The sequence below is a fragment of the Cardiocondyla obscurior genome, linkage group LG09 (genome assembly GCF_019399895.1).
Source record: "Cardiocondyla obscurior isolate alpha-2009 linkage group LG09, Cobs3.1, whole genome shotgun sequence".
NCBI classification, from domain to species: Eukaryota; Metazoa; Arthropoda; class Insecta; order Hymenoptera; family Formicidae; genus Cardiocondyla; species Cardiocondyla obscurior.
In genome coordinates, this window is record NC_091872.1 from 6,585,184 (window position 1) to 6,604,586 (window position 19,403).

Here is a 19,403-nt window from a genome sequence, read left to right on the forward strand (position 1 = left end):
TCATGCTATCTTTGTAAATAATTACACAATCATGACTGTGATTTAAATAACTTTCTATTTTAAATAGTTACTATCATTATAAAGAATTGCATGAATATGTTTAGAAGTCTCTTAAAAATGTTTAGTATTAGTTATCATTGGAATTAGATTATAACCTTGATTCACTTCCTATCATTTAAACTTAAAAGCAACACATTTGTTTTATTTTTCTTTTATTAAAAAAAAAATCAAATTTACAGTTTTATGCCATTATATTAATGTATATATCAATTTTATTAATATTATTATTATTTTTTTACAGTCAATATGAATACTGGTTCAATTTTGAGATCAGCATATCAAGCTGTGAATTCTGTGATTCCAAGAGTTTTAATAACTCCAAGTATTCATAATGTGTCAGTTCACAGAATCCATTACATGGCCAATGGAGAAAAATTAAGTTTACAAAATAATTTGTTAAGCCATAAAACAGGTTTTTTTTTGCAACCTGTACTACCTATGTATAATTCTATTTGTGGCCTGAAAGCAAAAGGCAAATTGCAATTACGTTGCAAGGACTGTTATTATATGTGTAAGGATGAGACATGGTTTGTATTATGCAAGACACATCCTAGGCATAAGCAAGTAAAAATTAAAAAAAAAGAATACAAAACATGGATATTAACATGGGCTTCTCAAAGTAAAATACGTGGCTGGTAAATGAATGACTATATATACAGATAATGATATTAAAATGTTAATATGTGCAGCAAATAAAGTATCAATGTTTTCAAATATGTACTATTCAGTCAAATAGTGTTTCAATGTTTATATCAATAAGCAAATAACATATTTTCTGTCAAGTTATTTTCTGCTCTTATTTTTTGTTATTATTGCACAGATATAAATGTGCCTAATGTTTCTAATTAAAATTGTACAATTCTTATTAATTACACAGTAATACATATATGGCAAGAAAATATTTAATAATGTAGATATAATATAAATCGACGACAGACGGGAATCGTGGGTAAATCACATATTTTATTTACTGATAGTATATTATTTAATTTTATTCAGAAATACGGCATAGAAGTTAATATATAATTACATTGTATTGAGTGCATAAAAAATAATGCGCAGATATATATCGTAGTTCTAATGGGATGCCATGTATACATTTAATGAGTATACACTTATTGAAGATGGTATAATAACATTTAAAAAGCGCAGATATATAAAAACAACTTAATAAAATTAGAGAACTGATATTTTATAAATAAAAGTCATGTTACTTTGTATAAATAAGGAAATTGCGCGAATGATATGTACATAAGACGGATAAACGGAAGATGATATGCATGCCAGCATATTATATGCATATAGATGATCCTCGCCAATCAACTGTCTAGTACTGATAACCACCGCTTGAACTAGCCTGGTACGAGTTTGGTCCCTGATAAGAGTTGCTTCTGTGGTCGCCATAGTTATTTCCTAAAATAATGATATAATTTAGAGTAACAAATCATGCATAAGATATTAATATGTATAATTAATGTTTATTTTTATTCGAACCTCCGCTGAGATATCCGTTGCTGCCTCCGTGCAAATATCCTCCATCCTGATTCTCTCCCCTAGCTTCGGCAGCAAGAGCCAATTCAACGCCTCGCTGTATTTCCGGAGGAATCGGAGGCGGTGTCGGCAAATGAGCACCTTGAGGGTGAAAGCCATGCTCGTCTGCCGTATACGTGATCGAATACTGCATACCATCGGGTCCGGTATAAGAAAAAGATCCGCTCACTGATTCGGATTCTCCTGCAACGTCAATATTAACTTTTGACGTTAAATATTAAAAGCAAACGTTGTTTAGCTTATAAACTTAAATTGGCTGAATACATAGTCGAATCGCATCGAAGTTTATTAACCGAAATATAATTGCAGTAATTGAGAAAAACTAATAATTTAATTGAAAAATAGAAATGCAATCGCCAATTACCTTGCTTATGACCAGTTTCTTGTACAGCAATACCATTTCCAGTTTCATAGTTGTATTGATAATTTCCATCACCAGCGTTTTCATTACTGTAAGAAATGATGGGTATTTCTTGACCGTGTCCACCACGTTCACCTTGTGCACCATGCCCACTAGATCCACCACCAAATCCGGCTAAAATGTGAAAAAAAATGTTAAGACTCGCGTAATTGAGTTTAAAAAATTAATTTTCAAGGAAAGTATAATTTAATAATAAATTTTACACGTATAATTGTAATAAAAATGCAATAAGATCCATAAAACACTCAAAAAAAAAAAAAAAAGAAAATTTTCTTGTTTCAATAACTATACTCTTGTTCAAACTTACTACTTGTATAAGCACTGCCACCACCCCCAAAACCAAATCCACTTGATCCATGGCCACTAGGACCACCGAAACCACTGGGGCCACTTGGACCACCGGAACCACCTGGAGCACCAAAACCAACCGGGCCACTATATTTAACGGGTCCACTTCCACCGTGTCCCGAAGATGGAGGCTGAATGAATCCTGCTCCGCCCGCACTTCCGGCACTACTCGGCGGAAGATAAGTAGAGTCCAATCTTGCGGGATAGCACGTACCGATGACGGCCAGTAGCACAGTGACGAGCTGTTGAAACAATTGGAATTATATTATATCTAGTTATTCAAGAACTGATTCGGAATTTTTGTTTTAGATTTCGACGATAAAAAGTACGGATATGTCTACATTCTGCGTCCGAATCCTACCGCGGATTTCATTTCGCTGGCTGTGTAGATGCTCGTCGATCAAACTCGGACGACGTTACTTTAAATCGTATACCGATATCGCCAAACCGACGACGATAATTGGTTTGCACGTATCCAGATCGGGTACTTATATACTTATCCCGCGAAGATCGTCTTCCTCCCACCCAGCGACGAGCAATCGCGGATGGCATCGTAGCTGGAGATAATCCGGCGTCGATGCGTTCCTCGAAGATTTGCCAACGAATTCTCTTCGACGAGAGGCACCGAGAAGAGAGGTGAGGAAAGAAAGAGAAGAGATCCTAGAGCCGCCGGATGAGAACGCGCACGGTGGGAGGGCTATCAGAGACTTTTATCGAGATGAATCTCGTCGAACGAAGATGAGGGATGGTTGCGCAATGCCGAGTTGATACAGATCGGCAGGCATCTCCGAATGGATCTGAAGGTCGGTCAATGGGATCGGCATAAAAGTGAGGTAAGAGTCGTGGCAACGAGTATCGTAAAAGCAAAGTGAGCTTAACAGCACATTGTAGTTTTTTTTTTTTCAGGCGTTCAAAGTACATTGCGCCATAAATGGGTCGCTCAACAAATAACGTTATTTAAATTCGATGTTTCATGTGAAACAGATCTTGCGCGGTTCAAGCGTCGAAATCTCTCCTGATCTCTTCGAGATTCTGCTTGGTCCTCGACGTGCGCCTCGAGAACAAAAAGGGAAGCGGTGAGAAAGCGCGGAGAAGCCGATGACGGCACGCACTCGCCGCGCGTTTCTCCCTTGTAATTATATCGGCTCTTTCAACGCGAGAATTATACCCGCGGGGTCGCGTCGTCATCATCGTCCCGGCTTACGGGGAGCAACGTGTGCTCCGCAATCGAGCAAAGCTTGATTGCGCAACCACGTTGAGAGCATCTCTGTAGCTCGTCTGATGCGTGCACGCACGACGATCGTGCTCGTGCCGTCAGCTAGGTCGGGAACTGAGCGACTTGGGACGGTCTCCAAACGTGCCTAACGTGTGACGTAAAGTTTATCTTTTTCACCGACCGCGGTGAGAATTATTAATGAGAGCTATTATCTCGTCAAGAGCTCGCGCGCGTTTTTATTTGGACCGTCATATTCGGATAATTACACGGTCGAGGCTCGGATCCGGTTGGCCCGAGTTTCGACGGTTGCGAAAGGCCGGTTGTAAAAAAAAAAAAAAGAAAAAGAAAAAAACAAACTAACTAATTCGCGAGACTCGCATCCGCGATCGCGAGAATATTACGCGTCTATATAATTGATGCGCGACGTGCTGACCGCGGTATGCCGTAAACGATTCCATGAAATGGGACTGAGCGCGTAAACCGAGACGCATTTGAAAACGTCAAGGTATTGCCTTGCCGATCGGCACGTAACTCGCCGGTTAACGATCCACCTTGGGTCACCGTACTGACGCTTCGCTGTAGACGAAGCGACGCGAACATAATCCCGATAGATATCCCGCTCGCCTCCGAGAGAAAGATAGCGTACGTGCTCGTCTAGATTCCCAGGGAGATAGATCAGCCTGAACTTCGGAAATCTTTATTGAGAAATCCTACCTGAAATCATACGGTTCGGCGTTACGTGAGATTCTCAGCGAAGTGAAATAAGTGAAACAGAAAAGGAAGCGATGATTTGCACGCTCCGCTTCCTCAATTCAAATAGATATTCCACAAATCGGTTACAGAGTCGAGACAGAAAATCGTCAGCGATTGCGAGCCATAATTGATTGATAATAATTGATTAATCGCTTAATAATAGAATACGGCAACGTCGATAGCCACCGCGTTTCGCTCTACTCTTACATGATTACTAATGTTCCTTGAGCAAATTTTGTTTCTTTGGCACGCAATCCGTACACTTATCTATTTTATTACTTGTGCTACATCAAAAATTTATTCACGTAAGAAAAACGATTTCTCTTTTTCTCTCGAAATTGGTCTGATGAACGAGCAAATCTCATATTGCATCGAGTTCTACCTACCAGTTGATCGCCGGTGCGGCGCAGGGAAATAATCGGAAGGACCGAACAAGTCGCAGTTCCTCGCGATTAAATCCTGAAGATTTTAGCATCCATTTCAGATCTTATCGATTGCAGAGGAGGCTCCGTCCTTCAAACGTCACGTATAGCCCGCGGTTGATGATGCTCCTTGAATGCAGGCTGGTTTTTTTTTTCCCCCTGAAAGACGAAGCACATCTGTTAAGCTACCAGGCACTTTTGCCTTTCGAAAATCGCACTGCGAGTTGGCGGACACATCCAATTATCGTGCTAGTTATAGCTGTAACCCGGCGGCAAGAACTCGTCCGCGGATTTCGACAGCCTGTCGCGGAAGTATCCCGAGATGCTGAGCGGCACATATGAGAGGATCATGCAAAACCAGGAGCGCGTGCTCTACCTCCGCTCTCTTCTTCACGACCTCGTGCACGCGATCGTGCCATTTCGTAAGAATGGACGCCCGCATTGCCGGAGGTCAATGGAGAGAAGAAAAAAAAACCTCTGCGGCGATTTTCTATTACGCGCCGCGATATTGACGCAATTCCCGCGAACGTAGCGAAAAAAGGAAGAAGGGACGAAGTGTAGAAACAGATTTCTACACTTCGCGCACGGGGTTAAATGATGGCAGGCGTGTTCGCATTTTGCTGCATTCCTGATGGACAAATTAAGGACACGAGCCCATTTCGCTTTGCTAATTACGCTCGCTGTGCCAAACCGGAGGATATGAATTTACAGGAGAAAAATATAGTGTGAAAGCACCGTTCTTTCATCCATTTCTGGCATCATTAACCCGCTCGCTAATAAATCTAGCATAAAAATTAATAAAAGCGTTTGACAAGAGCCGATTTCTTTAGGCGCGTGAAACGCTACAACTTAACAGCATACCGATCAATTACGCTTACTTCGATCACGTTGCGAATAGAAAACGCATAAGACGCAGTTACGTCAGTGCGACGTGCCGTTTTCGCGAGACGCATAATTGGAATGCCTCTCCTCTCTTCATTAATTTCTATCAACTTTCGTTACAACGATACCTCTTTTCGCGTCGTCATTAAACGAGGCACTGCCTTCGTACATCGTTGCCTCATTCTCGCTACTCTTCCTCGACACAAAATAGATCAGCGTTACTTTATTCGCCAGTTAGCGTCTTCCCACGCGCACGATCATCCCTCTCGATAAGTAATCTTCGCGAAACGTGATGGATGTTGCTCGCGCGATGATTGATGCGGAGGATATTTCGGATCTATCGATAATCATCGGGCGTGTGAGTTCTTCCTCTAGATGTTCTGAAACAATTCAACTATATAATACACTCAGTTGCTTCGAATGTCGTTCAAAGTTGAAAATCATTTAAATTCTTAAAAAAAATTACCCTGACAAAACCAGAAATATCGAGGCGTTTCACATACCGTTTGTGGGAACTGTCTACTGCGTACGATGGAATCGTAGAAGCACAATTCGCGCCATATGCGTACGTCTGCGACGCACGCTTGTGCAATCGTCGCATCGGAATTTGAAAACGTGTCAGGGAATTTCGATCCGCGATCGCGAGATCGTTACGTCGCCTGTCGATCACGTCAAGAGAAAAAAAAGGCATTATTTATTGTTCGCTCCGCAATCTATTGAGTAGTAGAAAGAGAGAGTTCCTCTCTCTCTCTCTTTCTTTCTCTTGGAGTTTCTTCTGTCGTGGGCGAGTAAAGTGAATGGGCGCTTCTGCCTGTCGGTAGTCAGAGCCTTCCCGTGAGCGCCAAGTTAACCGAGCAAAAATATAGCAAATATAGTTCAGGCCACCGCGCTGAACAAAAAGTCCGGTTGCATAACACAACTAAGGCACGTCGCAGACGCTGCTCTTCGGTTTATGGTGGCGGTACGGCATCCTCTCGCTGTCATCTTTGACCTTTGAAGCGGGCACGTATAAACGCGTGCATCTCGAGGGGTGCGGCACCGTTGTGGTGGCTATCCCGTTAACGTGATCGAACGTAAAACGTGCACACCTGCAAAGTCGGCCGACCTGCAAGGGCCACAGCACGTAAAAGTACTTAAGCACGAAAACGTAATACGTAAACATTTCAACTATAGATTTTTAGCATTACCTACGTTTTAAAGTGGCTGTCTAACATCTCGATTGTGACTTCTCTCACGTCTTGAGATTTACCGCTTTGTATGCTAAGCACTCTTCTACGACTCCAACTCCCAACCGATGACAGTTAACATCGTCATTTCGCAGGATTTTTGTTTTCCTTCGCCATATATTATTTCTGCGTGACAGCAATGTGATGATAACTCATTTGAAGAGTTAGGTTACGGGCTCACTAATCTTGATTGGATGTTCCAGTCTCTTTCAGCACGCGAATGAACAAATTTGCTGCATCTATAAAAACGTTATTAAAAGTCTGACGCAAATCGAATACATTTTGCCTTTTGTGAGAAAAGAATGTCGGCGAAGATAAAAGTATTATTCGCTCTACAAAGACAAACGTCGCTGATTAACAAGTCCTGCTTTTTAAGCGTTCGAGCGTGCATGCAAGATGACTTGTCGGAATTTCTTCGAACGATGCTGCGAAACAAGGATCGATCCACCGAACGCGCCTTTTAGGCATAAAAGCAATTATATCGTATTGACGTACAACATGCCGTAATCGCGATGAGGACTAATTAACTATTCGTGCCGCACTTTCGATATCTCCATCAATACAGAACTTTCGCCATAATCATTAGCAAACAGCTCGCTATGAAGACTTCATTCAGCGCAAACCGGTTCCGCGATTGCCGGTTGATCTAGAAAATTCGCATAAAGTAAAAAGACGAGAAAAAGCGAGCAAAAGAACGTGATATAATTGTATGAACAAATTTACCTTAATCGTTATATGTTGCTAATTTAACGCACTACTGCTGTCTTCATCGCTGTTATTGTTTCCTTTCAGTTCAGCTGCCCCTTGAAGTTGGTGGCACTTGCAGCAACGTAAAATTGGCGCGGAGGCGCGTCTCAAGTGCCATCTTCACGTCTGACGCGGAACTTAGATGACGTACGGCTTCTGGGGCAATTCAAATTCTGTCAGGACGTGCGAGAGGCACAGCGACGGTTTAGCGAGAAGCTGGAACCGTTATTACGAGGCGTTGTTGACGCGAGTCCTTTGTCGCAGCTCGCTGTCTCCCGCGCAAATCACGATCACGGGAAATGGCGGAAGACGAGGAAGCCGACTATTCGAACAACGCACGGCTCTTCCGAATCGCCGTCTCCAACGTCCTAAGGAGCGTCGCCGGATCCGTGAGGTGAGCGATATTTTCCTTCTATTTCACACGCAACTTCACGCGCGTTTAACCTAACCTCTTCTTTTTACTGTCACCCGCGCGATTTTTGTCGACTAGAAGACGACGAGCAAGCTCCGTTTGTCGTTGTCTTCAGTAGTTTAGCTACTTTTTCTTATTTTCGGAAAAAGAAACACGTTTCGAGAATTTCATTATAATATTTTCCTCGTTTTTATTTGTTATTAACCGCTTGATTGATAAATCAATTAATTACTTGAGAATTAACTCGACAAAATAAGTAGGGCATTTATTTTAAATGTAAAAAGTTAATCATTATTCAAGCGCTTTGGTATTAAAATTGGAAAGAAATTTACGGAGTGTAGCGTCAAGTAGCGTCCCTTTTTTTTTCTCGGTTAAGGAAAATTTTTTCCTTTACATCTTTCCAGTTTAAAGCATCTGGCTGTGCGTAAAAATCACGATTCATATACACTCAAAGCTATAACTGTACCACTATCAAGAAGTGTGTCAAGTGCGTCACGTGGTTGAGATTTCTGATCCAAACGTCTTGTTTCATTTACAGGATTTAGCATGTTAAAACAAAAAAAAGAATTAAATATTAATCCATTAAATAATTTATTTAAAATTACAACAATTTTTACATTATTAAAATAGTAAAATAAATTTATTGAATAAAAAAAAAAAGAACATTTCTCGAGCTTATTCCGTAATAAATAATTGCTTCACGTATAATTTATCCATTGGATTATCTACACAACATGTACGCGACCAAATACTTACAATTTTAGATTTTTTTCTTTTTTTTCAAAATCAGCCTGTATAATTTTTAAATCACGTCGAAGATCACGCGTAAGTATCGGTAATAAAAAAAAAAAAAAAAAAAAAAAAAATCTGGGAAATCGATCTTGAACAAAAATAAACGTGAAAGATTATTTTGTAAGATAACTGTTGTCGCGGCCTACTAATCTCTGTCTTTTACGAGAAGCTGATTCGTGATTTATTAAGCGGGCCAGGATGGAAAGCGAGGTATGTGTATGCGTATATACATATATATGCGCGAAAGGGATCGGTATCGTCGGTGACCCAACGCCTCTCGGTGTTACTTGATGTCATTGGCCTCCGCGGTTCGCATGTTAATTCCCGACTCGCCGTGGCCGCTCACGTGGCCGTCATACGCTCGCATCGGATCTGTGGCCGCGATTGCCGCCGGAGCGATCCACTGAATCGGGGCGATTCCTCTCCCGGGCATCGCTTCCAGGAAGGCCTCCTTCCCGCGGGTCCACCACGCGCGCTAGTTGACCTTCGAGGGATTCCAAGAAGCCGGTCGGGGAAACAAAGACCTCCTGCCACGGTGACCGGTGCGGGGGCGATGGTCACTCGTGTACTGTGTGCCGCTGGGATCGTATCGCACCGATGCGTGCTTGCGTATCTTGCTGGCGAAGGCGATCGGTTCTTTCCTCTCCGAGATGCCGGTGATCACGCACTTAGTCAACGATTCGTTTTGGACGATTAACTCTGGACGTTAAACGCTGCACGTTGGTTTTGTAGATATATATATTTCTTTTTCTTTTTTTTTGTACGAGATGTAATCTCTTGTTTATTGTTAGTTGGGTTTGAATAGAAAGTACACGAGATTGTGCGATTTGAAGGATTATACGAGAGGCTGAACATCTTCTGGACCGTCAGCGGAAGAGCATGCTCGGCTAGGTCTGGACTAATGCAAATATGTAACTTCGATTTCAAATTGCACCAGTCCCGGCCTGATTGAGCATGCAAGGAACAACGTTGTCGCTGTTATTCTGTGGTAAACTCGAGGTAAATTTAACGTAGCACGTAGTTTTATCAAATAAAAAGTAATTTTTATCAAGATCTAAGTAATGATCATCCTTTTTTTTTTTGATACCCTCGATCAACGTATGTATAATACATACATTTGTGATCAATGAAAGTAGTATACGAGTGTAAAAATAAATGTAACACATTTTGGTATTAAAAAAATTTTATTATTATTTTTTATGTACAAAACTCATAGCTGAGGAACAAGATTGGATCTTACTATTGTATGCTTATTATAACGCGGCAAAAAAAGTTGATTAGAACTGCCCGAATTCCCTTTCTCTGTGATTGAGGATGCCGCTCTTTGTCTGGCGTTGGAACAAAGAGAACTTCGATCCCCGATAGCCGTCATGTAATAACTCACGTAAGGGAAACGCCGCATCCGTGTACACTAGATAGAAAGCCGTCGGAATAAGAAGCGCGGGGTCTTCTTTCTTTTATATACGTGCCGCATTATACGTATAGGAGACAGAGGCAGGTAGATAGCCACGTGTATATCGTCCAAATTGATAAGGCGTCTTTCCGCGAAACGAGATGTAGTGGACGACTCAAATTGCCAACGCTGCGCTGTATTATATTTCCAGATGTTACTAATATTACTTAAGTTAGTGTTTATTTCGAGCCGTGACGATTATTATATGCGTCTGCACGAGCTACATGATTTAATGCCATAACGTATTCGTACAATATTTCATTTATTTGAAGCTTATTAAATTCGTCTTTGTTTCAGCGAGAATGAGTTTCTTGAGATATTTACAATTCTCAAGTCGAAGCCAAAAATCGTTCAGAAGCTGCACAAAGCCATGGTAAAGGAACTGTACGACAGCATGAACGACGATGTGGAAGAAATAATAAAGGAAGGCGATTTACAGGAGAACTTAACTAAGCTGGCGAAATTATCCGAGGAAAGCACAAAGTTTGATAACAAACAGGCGTGGTTGGTACATCTGTTAGAAATTTATCTCGCGATTTTGTCCGAGTGTGTTCCTTTGTTTTAAAAACGATATCGTTTCGATTGCAGGCGTCCACCTGGAGATGTAAAAGCACATATGAGATCGCTGGATGCGCACAAGATTAAAGAGGTGACCGAGAAATTGGAGAAACAGGTGAACGAGATAGAAAGGGAGAACAAAGACCTAATGAAGACAATCGTAGAAAGTAGATCGAGGATACGTGCCACGAACGACAACGTGATGAGGATTCTGAATTGCGCGCCTGTCGTAATGCAACAATTAGAAAATACGTGCAAGGAACTAGCGACTTCTCTCGAAAGGCTCGAAAACGAATGATTCTGAGTGAATCTCGGAAGCACGCTGTATATTATAACATGTATATACGTGATAAAGTTTTTTAGACAAATATATTCACAAAAAATATATTTACTTATTATACATATATATAAAATGTATGTTCATATTAATTCTAAATATACATGTATAATAAAGTCATACATAGTGTCGTTTTAACGTTATATTTATACGAAAACTTTTATTGCATATTATTAGCGCTGTCGTTTTTATTTATATCTTCATGGATTGAAATTTTATGTATTTGTTTCGGTATATGTAGTGATTTGAGTATGTTGCTCTTTGATATCTTTTTTTATTCTTGAATTTTGTATCGCATCTTTTCCTGTGAAAGAAAAGATTATATTAATTATGTACTTCCGTAATTATAAGTTTGCGAGTGTTGAGATTACTTCTAGTTCTGTTATCATGGCTTTTAGATGAACGAGCTGTTTTCTATTATCATTCGTTTTTCTTTTCAATTGCATCAGCTCTTCTAGCAACTTCAAGTGCATCGGCTGCTTGGACATTGTCTCATTGAAATCTTTGTCACCGCCTGACTTTACGTATGTATCACAGTTGAGATTTATGTTCTTAAAACGCTCGGGAAGGGTTTCATCAAGCTCCATTGTGTTGATCTTACTGGAAACTGTATAAATTCAAATTTAATTTTAATTTTTTTATATCAAAACCCGAACCTTGAGTGTAATAGCATTAAAAGTAAATTTTAAATTGATGAAAAATAAACTAAAAAAAAAAAAAAAAGTAGCAAATTAAAACAATAGAGCTGATTTGAAACAGTTCTAAATATTTTTTCTAGTTTCCTATTTCTAATTTATGTTGGATTTTACTAAAAACTACTATAAATTTATATTACCGATATGTGTTAGTTGCAAAAAAAAAAAAAAAAAGAAAGTGATGAAATAATTACCATTAGCCTCGTGTCGATTAACAGACTTCTTGAAATTCCAACAGAATTCGTTGTTCATCGTAAAGTTAATTAATTTAGTAGTTAATTGCTCGCAGAATTTAAAGTTTGTGTGAGATTCGATGCACACTATGACAAGTTCACGTACGCTAGCCACCGTCGCCGCGGCTAATACCATATCTGGAATTCAGTATACATATATAGTATATGTTTTATATAATTTCAGCAAATCTCACTGTACGCTAACGCCCTCGCGGAATTACTGCGGCCGTTGTAGAAAGTAGTGAGCTAAGAGACGGCGAAGTGACGGTTGCAACGGTGGCTCGACTGGAGATTCGAAGTGACATTGGTGTTGAGAAATTGGGTAAAAGAACAACTTGGTGGTAAGATACTTGCAGTATTATTATCTCAGACTCGTTTCGATCAAGCTCTGATTAATTAAATCGGATATTTGACATTCAGTAGAAGAGAAAAGTTTCGTACGAGGCAAAACCCTTCTGTCGAATCTAACCTTCCATTAAATTCATTAAATTAATCGTAATTTGATCGAAATGGGGGCATATTCGTGCTTCATCTGATACATCTGATTGTTTATTTAATCGATTCTTTCGTAATTTACTGATATTTTCTGCAATATTTTCGATTCTAATTTGTCAAACGGTTACATTTTAATCGCACTTTCCGTGCCTACTCGTCTTTCCCTTCTCGCGAGTATTAAGTTCAGATAAATATGTGATTTAAAGCGAGCCGAGTGGTAAAATTATCATCAATTTACAGTGCTACGCTGATCACCGCCGGCGGGTCGGCGAGTGCCAGAATTCAAAAAATAACCGGGAAACAAGATGGTGAGCGCGCTGGTGGCGTTTCCCGCGTAAAACAGCGCCGCCGCGAGATGGAGGCAGCGTCTCGAACGTCAGTGATCACAACGCACCCGCGGATTCGCCATTGCGACGTGATTGCCTACCGGAGTTTCGTATCGTGTTCGTGCGTGAGAATTCGTCCCGGTGACGTCCCACACGTTGGACCTTGGTGGCAGCGGCCTACGTGACTGCAAGTAAGTTGATCATCGCCTATCGTCGCGTAAACGCGCGCCGATCGGTCGCCGCCGGTACGAGACGCGGACGCGCGCGCGTCCGTAGGGCCGAGACGTCACGGGTAACGAAGACGCGTCGCTACGGAGGGACAGCGCCGTCGACTCGTATTCTCTCGTTTAGCAGGGGTTAATTTCTCGTGATTTCCGGCCGTCGTCGAACGGTCGACGTGGCGGCTTGACCTTGCGTCCCTCCGTCGACTGTGCGCGCGCGCGCGCGCGCGCGGCCGTGTCCACAGAGATCGCGAGTCCGACGATCGGCGACGCGTCGCGTTCCTTCTCTCCCCTGAGCATGTAATGTCCCGAGCGTCCCAAGTGCATTTACGCGTCGCCGAGAAACGGCGCTTGGCTTTGGAGGTTATACGCCGCATGAGCGCTCGCACGCGGTCGCGGGAAGCTCCGAGTCGATACCGAAAGTCGGAGCCTTTCTTTCTTTTCTTTCTTTCCTTTTTTTTTTCTTTTTTTCTTTTTTTCTCCTTTTTTTTCCGCATTCTCCGATCGACCACGGGCTGTAATACTCTGATACGAGGCGCGTCAGGACGTGCTCTGGTGAATAAATAAATAAGACGGCCGGTCGATTATTCGACGGGCAACCTATTCTCGCATCGGGACGTATATTTCCCTTTCAGGTTGAATGATCCGAGTTCGGTTCAGATGCTCGAGTCTCATGCGGTTAAGTGTAACCCGAGGTGGTAGGGGCACGTTGTAATCCGTCGAGTAACGCATTGTTTATTCGCGGCGAGGAACGAAGCTCGATATCTGCGGTGGCGTTATCTCGCACGATAAGCACTCCGAATGGCGTGCGCGACCGACTGCGCGCGGACCTCGCAAATGTATTTGTTTCCCTGGAATCCGTAATTTTTTTTGTTTTTTTTTTTCGGATGCAATACCCTTTGGATTATCTCTCGAAACGAATTGAAAGTAAAATTAAGAGCTCACGGGGCAGACGTATTTCTAACAACCGCAGCGATATATCTTCCATCGACAGATGTGCATTACACGAAGTTCGTCGCCGGGTGACCATAAGTTTTCTTGTTTATCATTGGACCAACAAGTGCGAACTGTTTCTAAAGACGTCGGGAGTTATTCCATCCTGAAAATTTTATTAAACGCAAACACGTACGAGGGCGCGATGTTCGTAAATGCTTACCAAAGGACGATCCTATTTGTGGCTCATTAGAGTAATGTAGAGCGAAGACCATATCGAAATTAGTAGGGAGAAGTAGTCGGATCAGATACAAATATTATCTTTTAGCGTAGATAGGGATGATGTCTTTTTACGAAAAAAAAAGAAAATTCTAAAAATAAACATTTTTTTTTATTTTTCTTTATTTTTTTTTTTTCCAGAATGATACAATTTAGTGCTAGGTCACACGATGCTTCTCATTTAATTAAAAGTCCGAGAGGTCGCTCACTTTGTAAGAAATATGTATCTGATAGTTTCAATCGAGCATCGAGTTGACACTCGATGCCGTGCCATTTATATTTGTGCATGTTGCGCCACATGCCAGTTGATATTAGGATACGCGTCGACCGCCGAAAATTCCCTGGGCAACAAATTCTATTAATATCCTCGGATCTGGAAGACATTTTTACCTCGCGAAGAATCGCCGGCGACGCGACGTGCCTTACCGGCGAATAATCTCGAAAATCCCGTTATCAACTATTTCGACTTATCGTTTTGCATTCGCGATAATTACGAGACATTAATATGAAAGAATAGCCTGGACTCTAGACTCGGTCGTGTCAAGGCTCGCTCGGCTCGGCCTCGAATGTAAATTATTACGTGTAAAATTTGACCGATCGATGCCGGGGTAACCGTATAAAATCGAGCCATTGAAAACCGACGATTAAACAAACTTCCCTCTCTCCCACCGCGGCCGAAACCGGCCAGTTTTCAACCAAATTATTTATTTAAAATAATTCACGAGGGCGTAAAATATTCGTAGACGACGCGCACTTGTAGCTCGACGATGCTTCTCGTCAATTTTTTTTTTCTTTTTTTCTTTTTTTTTTTTTGCTAGGATATATTTAAAATCGCGCGTCTGTGCGAAACGAAGGATCGAACGGGTGGAAAAGAGACACTCGCCTTACCGGCACGGGGTGAGAACCGAGGGGGGAAAGAGGGGCGAGAATTAGAGAGACTGATAGTTTGGGCTAGGTCAAGCCAAGTTAGTTGGTCCCCGAGTGGCAATCGAGGGGATAAGGGCTCGGGGTGTAGCTCTGGCCGTTTCATCCAATTTCTCGGCTGCCGGCGACGGGAGGGAGGACGACCGGGGCTGCTTTCAGGCGACGGCTCGCTCGTACGGGGGTGGATTTTCTCCCGACTCGCCCCCTTCCGCCGGTCGACACAATGGCACAACAAAGCGTTACCAGGGTAACTGGCCGGCGGAGCGGTTGCCATCACAAAACTTTCCAACTTGTGATTGCAAACATTATAGTCGCCGCTCCGGCACACGCGCGTTGCCGTGCGGATTCACACGCACGGCACGCGGTTCTCACACGCCCGCTGGGCACGCGAGCGCGCGTGCCTGGGACACGCACTTTGTTGTTTCCACTAAGTGCCGGGTGGAAAACAACGACGGCGCCGCCGCGCCGCGCGCGCGGGGAGGGTCAGCGCGGCGCTTCTTTGTGAAGCGTTATGGTTCAAGGTTTCTTTTTATTGTCCGTTTTGTAGGTTGAATTTGTTTTCCCTCGACGGGAGAGGAAGTGTCGGACGCGATAGCAGGTGCGCGGACAAAGCTAACGTCCCGCTAGCCCAGCGTCTTTTTTTTTTTTTTCCTCCTTTCCCCCTTAGAATTTCCACGCCGCGCGGGAGTAAAGAGATCACTGGCGTGCACCGATATCGCGGTTCGTCGCCGCCGATGGGAACATTTCGTGCAACGTTGAAGCGTCGCTTTAAGAACGCTCGAAAGGACGAGCCCGTGGAGGAACGTTGGTTTTACGTTCGACTCGATCTTTGTAACGCGAGCAAGGTAGCGGGAGTTAACCGCGATTAGCATTGATCAGCGTTTGCGGGCGCGGGCCCGAGTGTCGTTACTTGAAACACGTATAGGTACGCCCGATTCTAGGTCTTGAGAAAACGCGCGAGTCGCGGTACAGTTAGCCTTGATTGCCTCGCAGTCTCCCGCGCTAGCTGGTCTCACGATTTATGCAAAGGGATCGACCGCCACCGCCGCCGCCGCCGCCGCCGCCGCCGCCGGTCAACCTTGATTACACTTTTATCATTTAAAACGGGTCCGGCACTTTCAGCGCGGAGCAATCGGCGTAACACTGACATCGTGCGCCGCGTAATAACACGTGGACGGCGGCGAATTGACCCAGTTGCGTGCAATTTTACAATCTAGCCTGGCGGAGCCCGTGTTTTCACGCTAAACGGATCGTCGTAGGACGACGTCATTCGCGGCCGGCGTCAATTATTTCCCACGCGCGACGTAATCGATATATACCGCGAGGAAGGTGGAAAGACGAGGGGGCACGAGTCGCCGGGAGGAGAAGAGAGGCGGGATGACGGATGCATTCGCGTTATTTGCAATCGCAATTTGCAACGTTCGCCGCGTTCGAAAGGCCCTTGGGCGCTGCGGCACATCGGATTCTCTAATACCGCAACGGATATTAAATCGAGTTAAAAGGGTGGAAAGGTATATACCCCTCGCGTTACAATCGAATTATTTATTTAACGAATGTAACCGCGTGTGCAGATGTGCGCCGGACCCAAACGTCGGGCGGGTTCGCAGCCGCGGCGGAAGACTGTCTCGAACATTTTAGCTTCTCGCGGAAATTAATGGTTTATTTTATTCCCTGCGAAAGACTCCGCGACTTCGATAAAACGCCGGGGAAGTTCCCAGCTATCTCGCGCGCGATGGATGGCGAAACTCTTAATTAGATATTGGAAAAATAGAACTTCTCGCGCGCGTAGGTCTGGCGTTTCTCTCTCTCTCTCTCTTTCTCTCTCTCTTACGAGCAGAATGAGATATTTTGTTTTCGTAACTAGCGAACTGTTTCGCCGAGCGATAAATTAACCATGTAATTCTCGACTCCTCTCGCCTCCCCTCAGTTGATTACGTTCGACCTCTCTCTTCTCTTCTATCTTTCTCTTAAAATGGGAGAATTATTTACTCGCTAATTGATTCGGTCCCAACTGAGTCCGCGGGACTTGTTATTCCGAGTAAACTGCGTCGTATTTAGTGATGCACTTCTTCCTTCGATTCTTATTTACGACATCCGAGGTGTTAATAAGGCGATTACAGGAATATAAGATGCCGATAAATGCAGATATTATTTTATTTTTATTTTTTATTTTTTTTTTTTGTTTGCTCGTATCTGCAAGTCGTAATTATCTGGGTTTTAAATGAATTTCTCATTCCCGCGATGATAATTTGCGAACGTGCTTCTCGCGGGCTGTGAGTGAAACGATACGTGTCATCGATTCGCACACTTTTGTCGCGCTCTAGTTAACCATCTGTTCGAGGAAAACGGATGGCTAAAATAAAGCGAAACCGCTTTGTGCGAATGACACGGAACTAAAATAGGATAGGCTACGTAATCGGCCAGATAAGGCGCTACCACGACAGCTGGTTTTAAATTGTTCGTTTTTCATACGTTTCGTCATACCGTTTCCTCTTTTGCTCGGGTTTTTTAAAAATATATATATATTTTTTTATTTAATTTATTCGACTTCTTCGTTCTCTAACTTTAGCTTTGTTAGATGTTCTTCAGGAACCAGGTCGCATTTATGATACTACGATCCTCGTATTTACAATTCCACTTATAAAGCGTATTAATCAGTGCGGGTCTATTTACATTGACAGGTGAGAATTCATTAATAGCGCGGATCGTGATTGCACATTTATTCGCCGTGCACTATTTGCTTCAGCGCGACCAGGCGATATTACCGCCTCGCTATTTAGCTATTCATGCGCGAGCCATTGAAAGTCAGAGTGGTCCGAGTAATCCACATAATAACGAGGTGCATTAATTAACGGCGATTACTCTCCTTTATCGATTCTTGTCGTCGGAAAGGGTCCTTTCAAAATTCTCGAATCCGCGCGCGCGCTGCGATAACTCGCGATATATTTTCGTCTTAATAGAGATTTAAAAAAATTTTTTTTTTTTTTTTTTCCCCGAATAAACTAATTTCGCGCCGCGACGACGCTCGTAATTAGTTTTGCCGGCGATACGGCTGGAGGGTGGAGTACATTCCGCGCGTCGTCTCGGGAAGGATTGCCCAAGAGGATTGCGACAACGCCGGCATTCCGCGTTGCGTCTCTCCGCCGCGGAGTTTCCCTTTTTGAATTTCGCCTCCTCTCACGTTCCTCTGCCGCCGCCACCTCCTCCTCCTTCCCCCTTCGCGTTCTGCTCGCCGCCGACTCGTAGTCCTTGGAGCTCAGCGTGCACTTTTACGACAGATGGAATGCAGCGGCTGTGCCGTCGCTGCCGTTGCCGCCGGTGTTGATCTATCTAGGTCCTCCCCGCGAGCGCGGCGAATCATGAAACGTACGCACACATACGCACGGGATACACGCAGCGTGAAACGCGCGTGCCGCGCGTGTGCGTAAGTTCTTCGCCGTCTTTTTTTTTATAATTTTTTTTTTTTTCTTTCCTCCTTGTCCTCCTCGGCGATACCGTCGTCCGTTCTTATGGCAGCCGCGAGGTTACGAGATTACTCGCCCTGTTAATTCCCGCCTCTCTCGCGAGTTGCGACGTCGAATGGAATTTTATCGTCGCCGCCGCCGGGAGCACCGTACCGTTTTAATTGCGTTCGCGTTTCCACTCGGTCGCGATGTTTTCGAACGACGGCGAGTCCGCGTCCTCGATCTACGCCAATTCGCCTCTCGCGGCGCACACCTGCACGCCCTTTCGCGAGTCCTTATCCGCCGACGCGTAAGATTGTCAAGCGCTTTTCGTAAATATTCACCGAAGGCGTTCCAACGGACCGTCGCGTTTCGTATCTCGTTAATTACGACGTAAGTAGGAACGGGAAATGAGTTTGAGTGTAATTCCGCGGGAGATCGGCTCGATGGCATCGACGGTGCCCGCGTTTGCGACGCAGCCGCCTTACGTGCGTGGATTTCGCGGACGCGCGCGGACAGATATCGACGACACGCCGCGTTATGCCACGGAACTGAACTCGCCCCGTCATGTAGGGATTGGCTAAGAGGATTTTAAAAGCGGTGCCGCGCACGCCGGGATTAACACGCCCGTGTGGGAGCGCGTCGTTAAATCTGATCGTCGCCGCGCCGGCAACGA

General features: G+C 43.6%; 4 protein-coding genes and 1 long non-coding RNA gene across 6 annotated transcripts in view; 2 read left to right on the plus strand and 3 right to left on the minus strand.

Moving 5' to 3' along the window:
• Positions 1-1,137: 1,137 nt before the first annotated feature.
• Positions 1,138-2,640, minus strand: LOC139105327 (pupal cuticle protein 20; the record flags this gene model as incomplete). The annotated part of the gene is made up of 4 exons (XM_070661337.1): positions 1,138-1,473; positions 1,555-1,794; positions 1,976-2,146; positions 2,340-2,640. Coding segments are annotated over 4 exons (798 nt in total), but the record flags the coding sequence as incomplete, so codon positions are not given.
• A 1,349-nt stretch (positions 2,641-3,989) lies between these two features.
• On the minus strand, positions 3,990-7,495 carry LOC139105423 (uncharacterized). Of its 2 annotated transcripts, XR_011546188.1 has the most exons (6): positions 7,375-7,495; positions 6,845-7,118; positions 6,157-6,758; positions 5,782-6,033; positions 4,732-4,930; positions 3,990-4,306 (listed from the first exon to the last, which is right to left on the minus strand). It is a non-coding gene; the product is annotated as an uncharacterized lncRNA (long non-coding RNA). The 2 variants fall into 2 exon arrangements; XR_011546187.1 differs by having other exon boundaries at positions 6,845-7,495.
• A 311-nt stretch (positions 7,496-7,806) lies between these two features.
• Positions 7,807-11,298, plus strand: LOC139105685 (polyamine-modulated factor 1). Its single transcript, XM_070661918.1, has 3 exons — positions 7,807-8,020; positions 10,581-10,787; positions 10,872-11,298. Exons 1-3 carry the CDS (start codon positions 7,926-7,928, stop codon positions 11,137-11,139), a joined length of 570 nt encoding a protein of 189 aa, XP_070518019.1. The 5' UTR covers positions 7,807-7,925; the 3' UTR covers positions 11,140-11,298.
• Positions 11,299-11,300: 2 nt separating this feature from the next.
• LOC139105686 (uncharacterized) lies at positions 11,301-12,441 on the minus strand. The gene is made up of 3 exons (XM_070661919.1): positions 12,068-12,441; positions 11,550-11,785; positions 11,301-11,482 (listed from the first exon to the last, which is right to left on the minus strand). The coding sequence occupies exons 1-3, from the start codon at positions 12,240-12,242 to the stop codon at positions 11,453-11,455; spliced, it is 441 nt and encodes a 146-aa protein (XP_070518020.1). The 5' UTR covers positions 12,243-12,441; the 3' UTR covers positions 11,301-11,452.
• A 543-nt stretch (positions 12,442-12,984) lies between these two features.
• The window catches only part of Hnrnp-k (Heterogeneous nuclear ribonucleoprotein K), a 79,866-nt gene continuing 73,447 nt past the window's right edge, over positions 12,985-19,403 (plus strand). The window contains exon 1 of the mRNA XM_070661915.1: positions 12,985-13,118. The gene's annotated coding sequence lies outside the window, so the exon portion shown is untranslated. The remainder of the gene's footprint in view (positions 13,119-19,403) is intronic.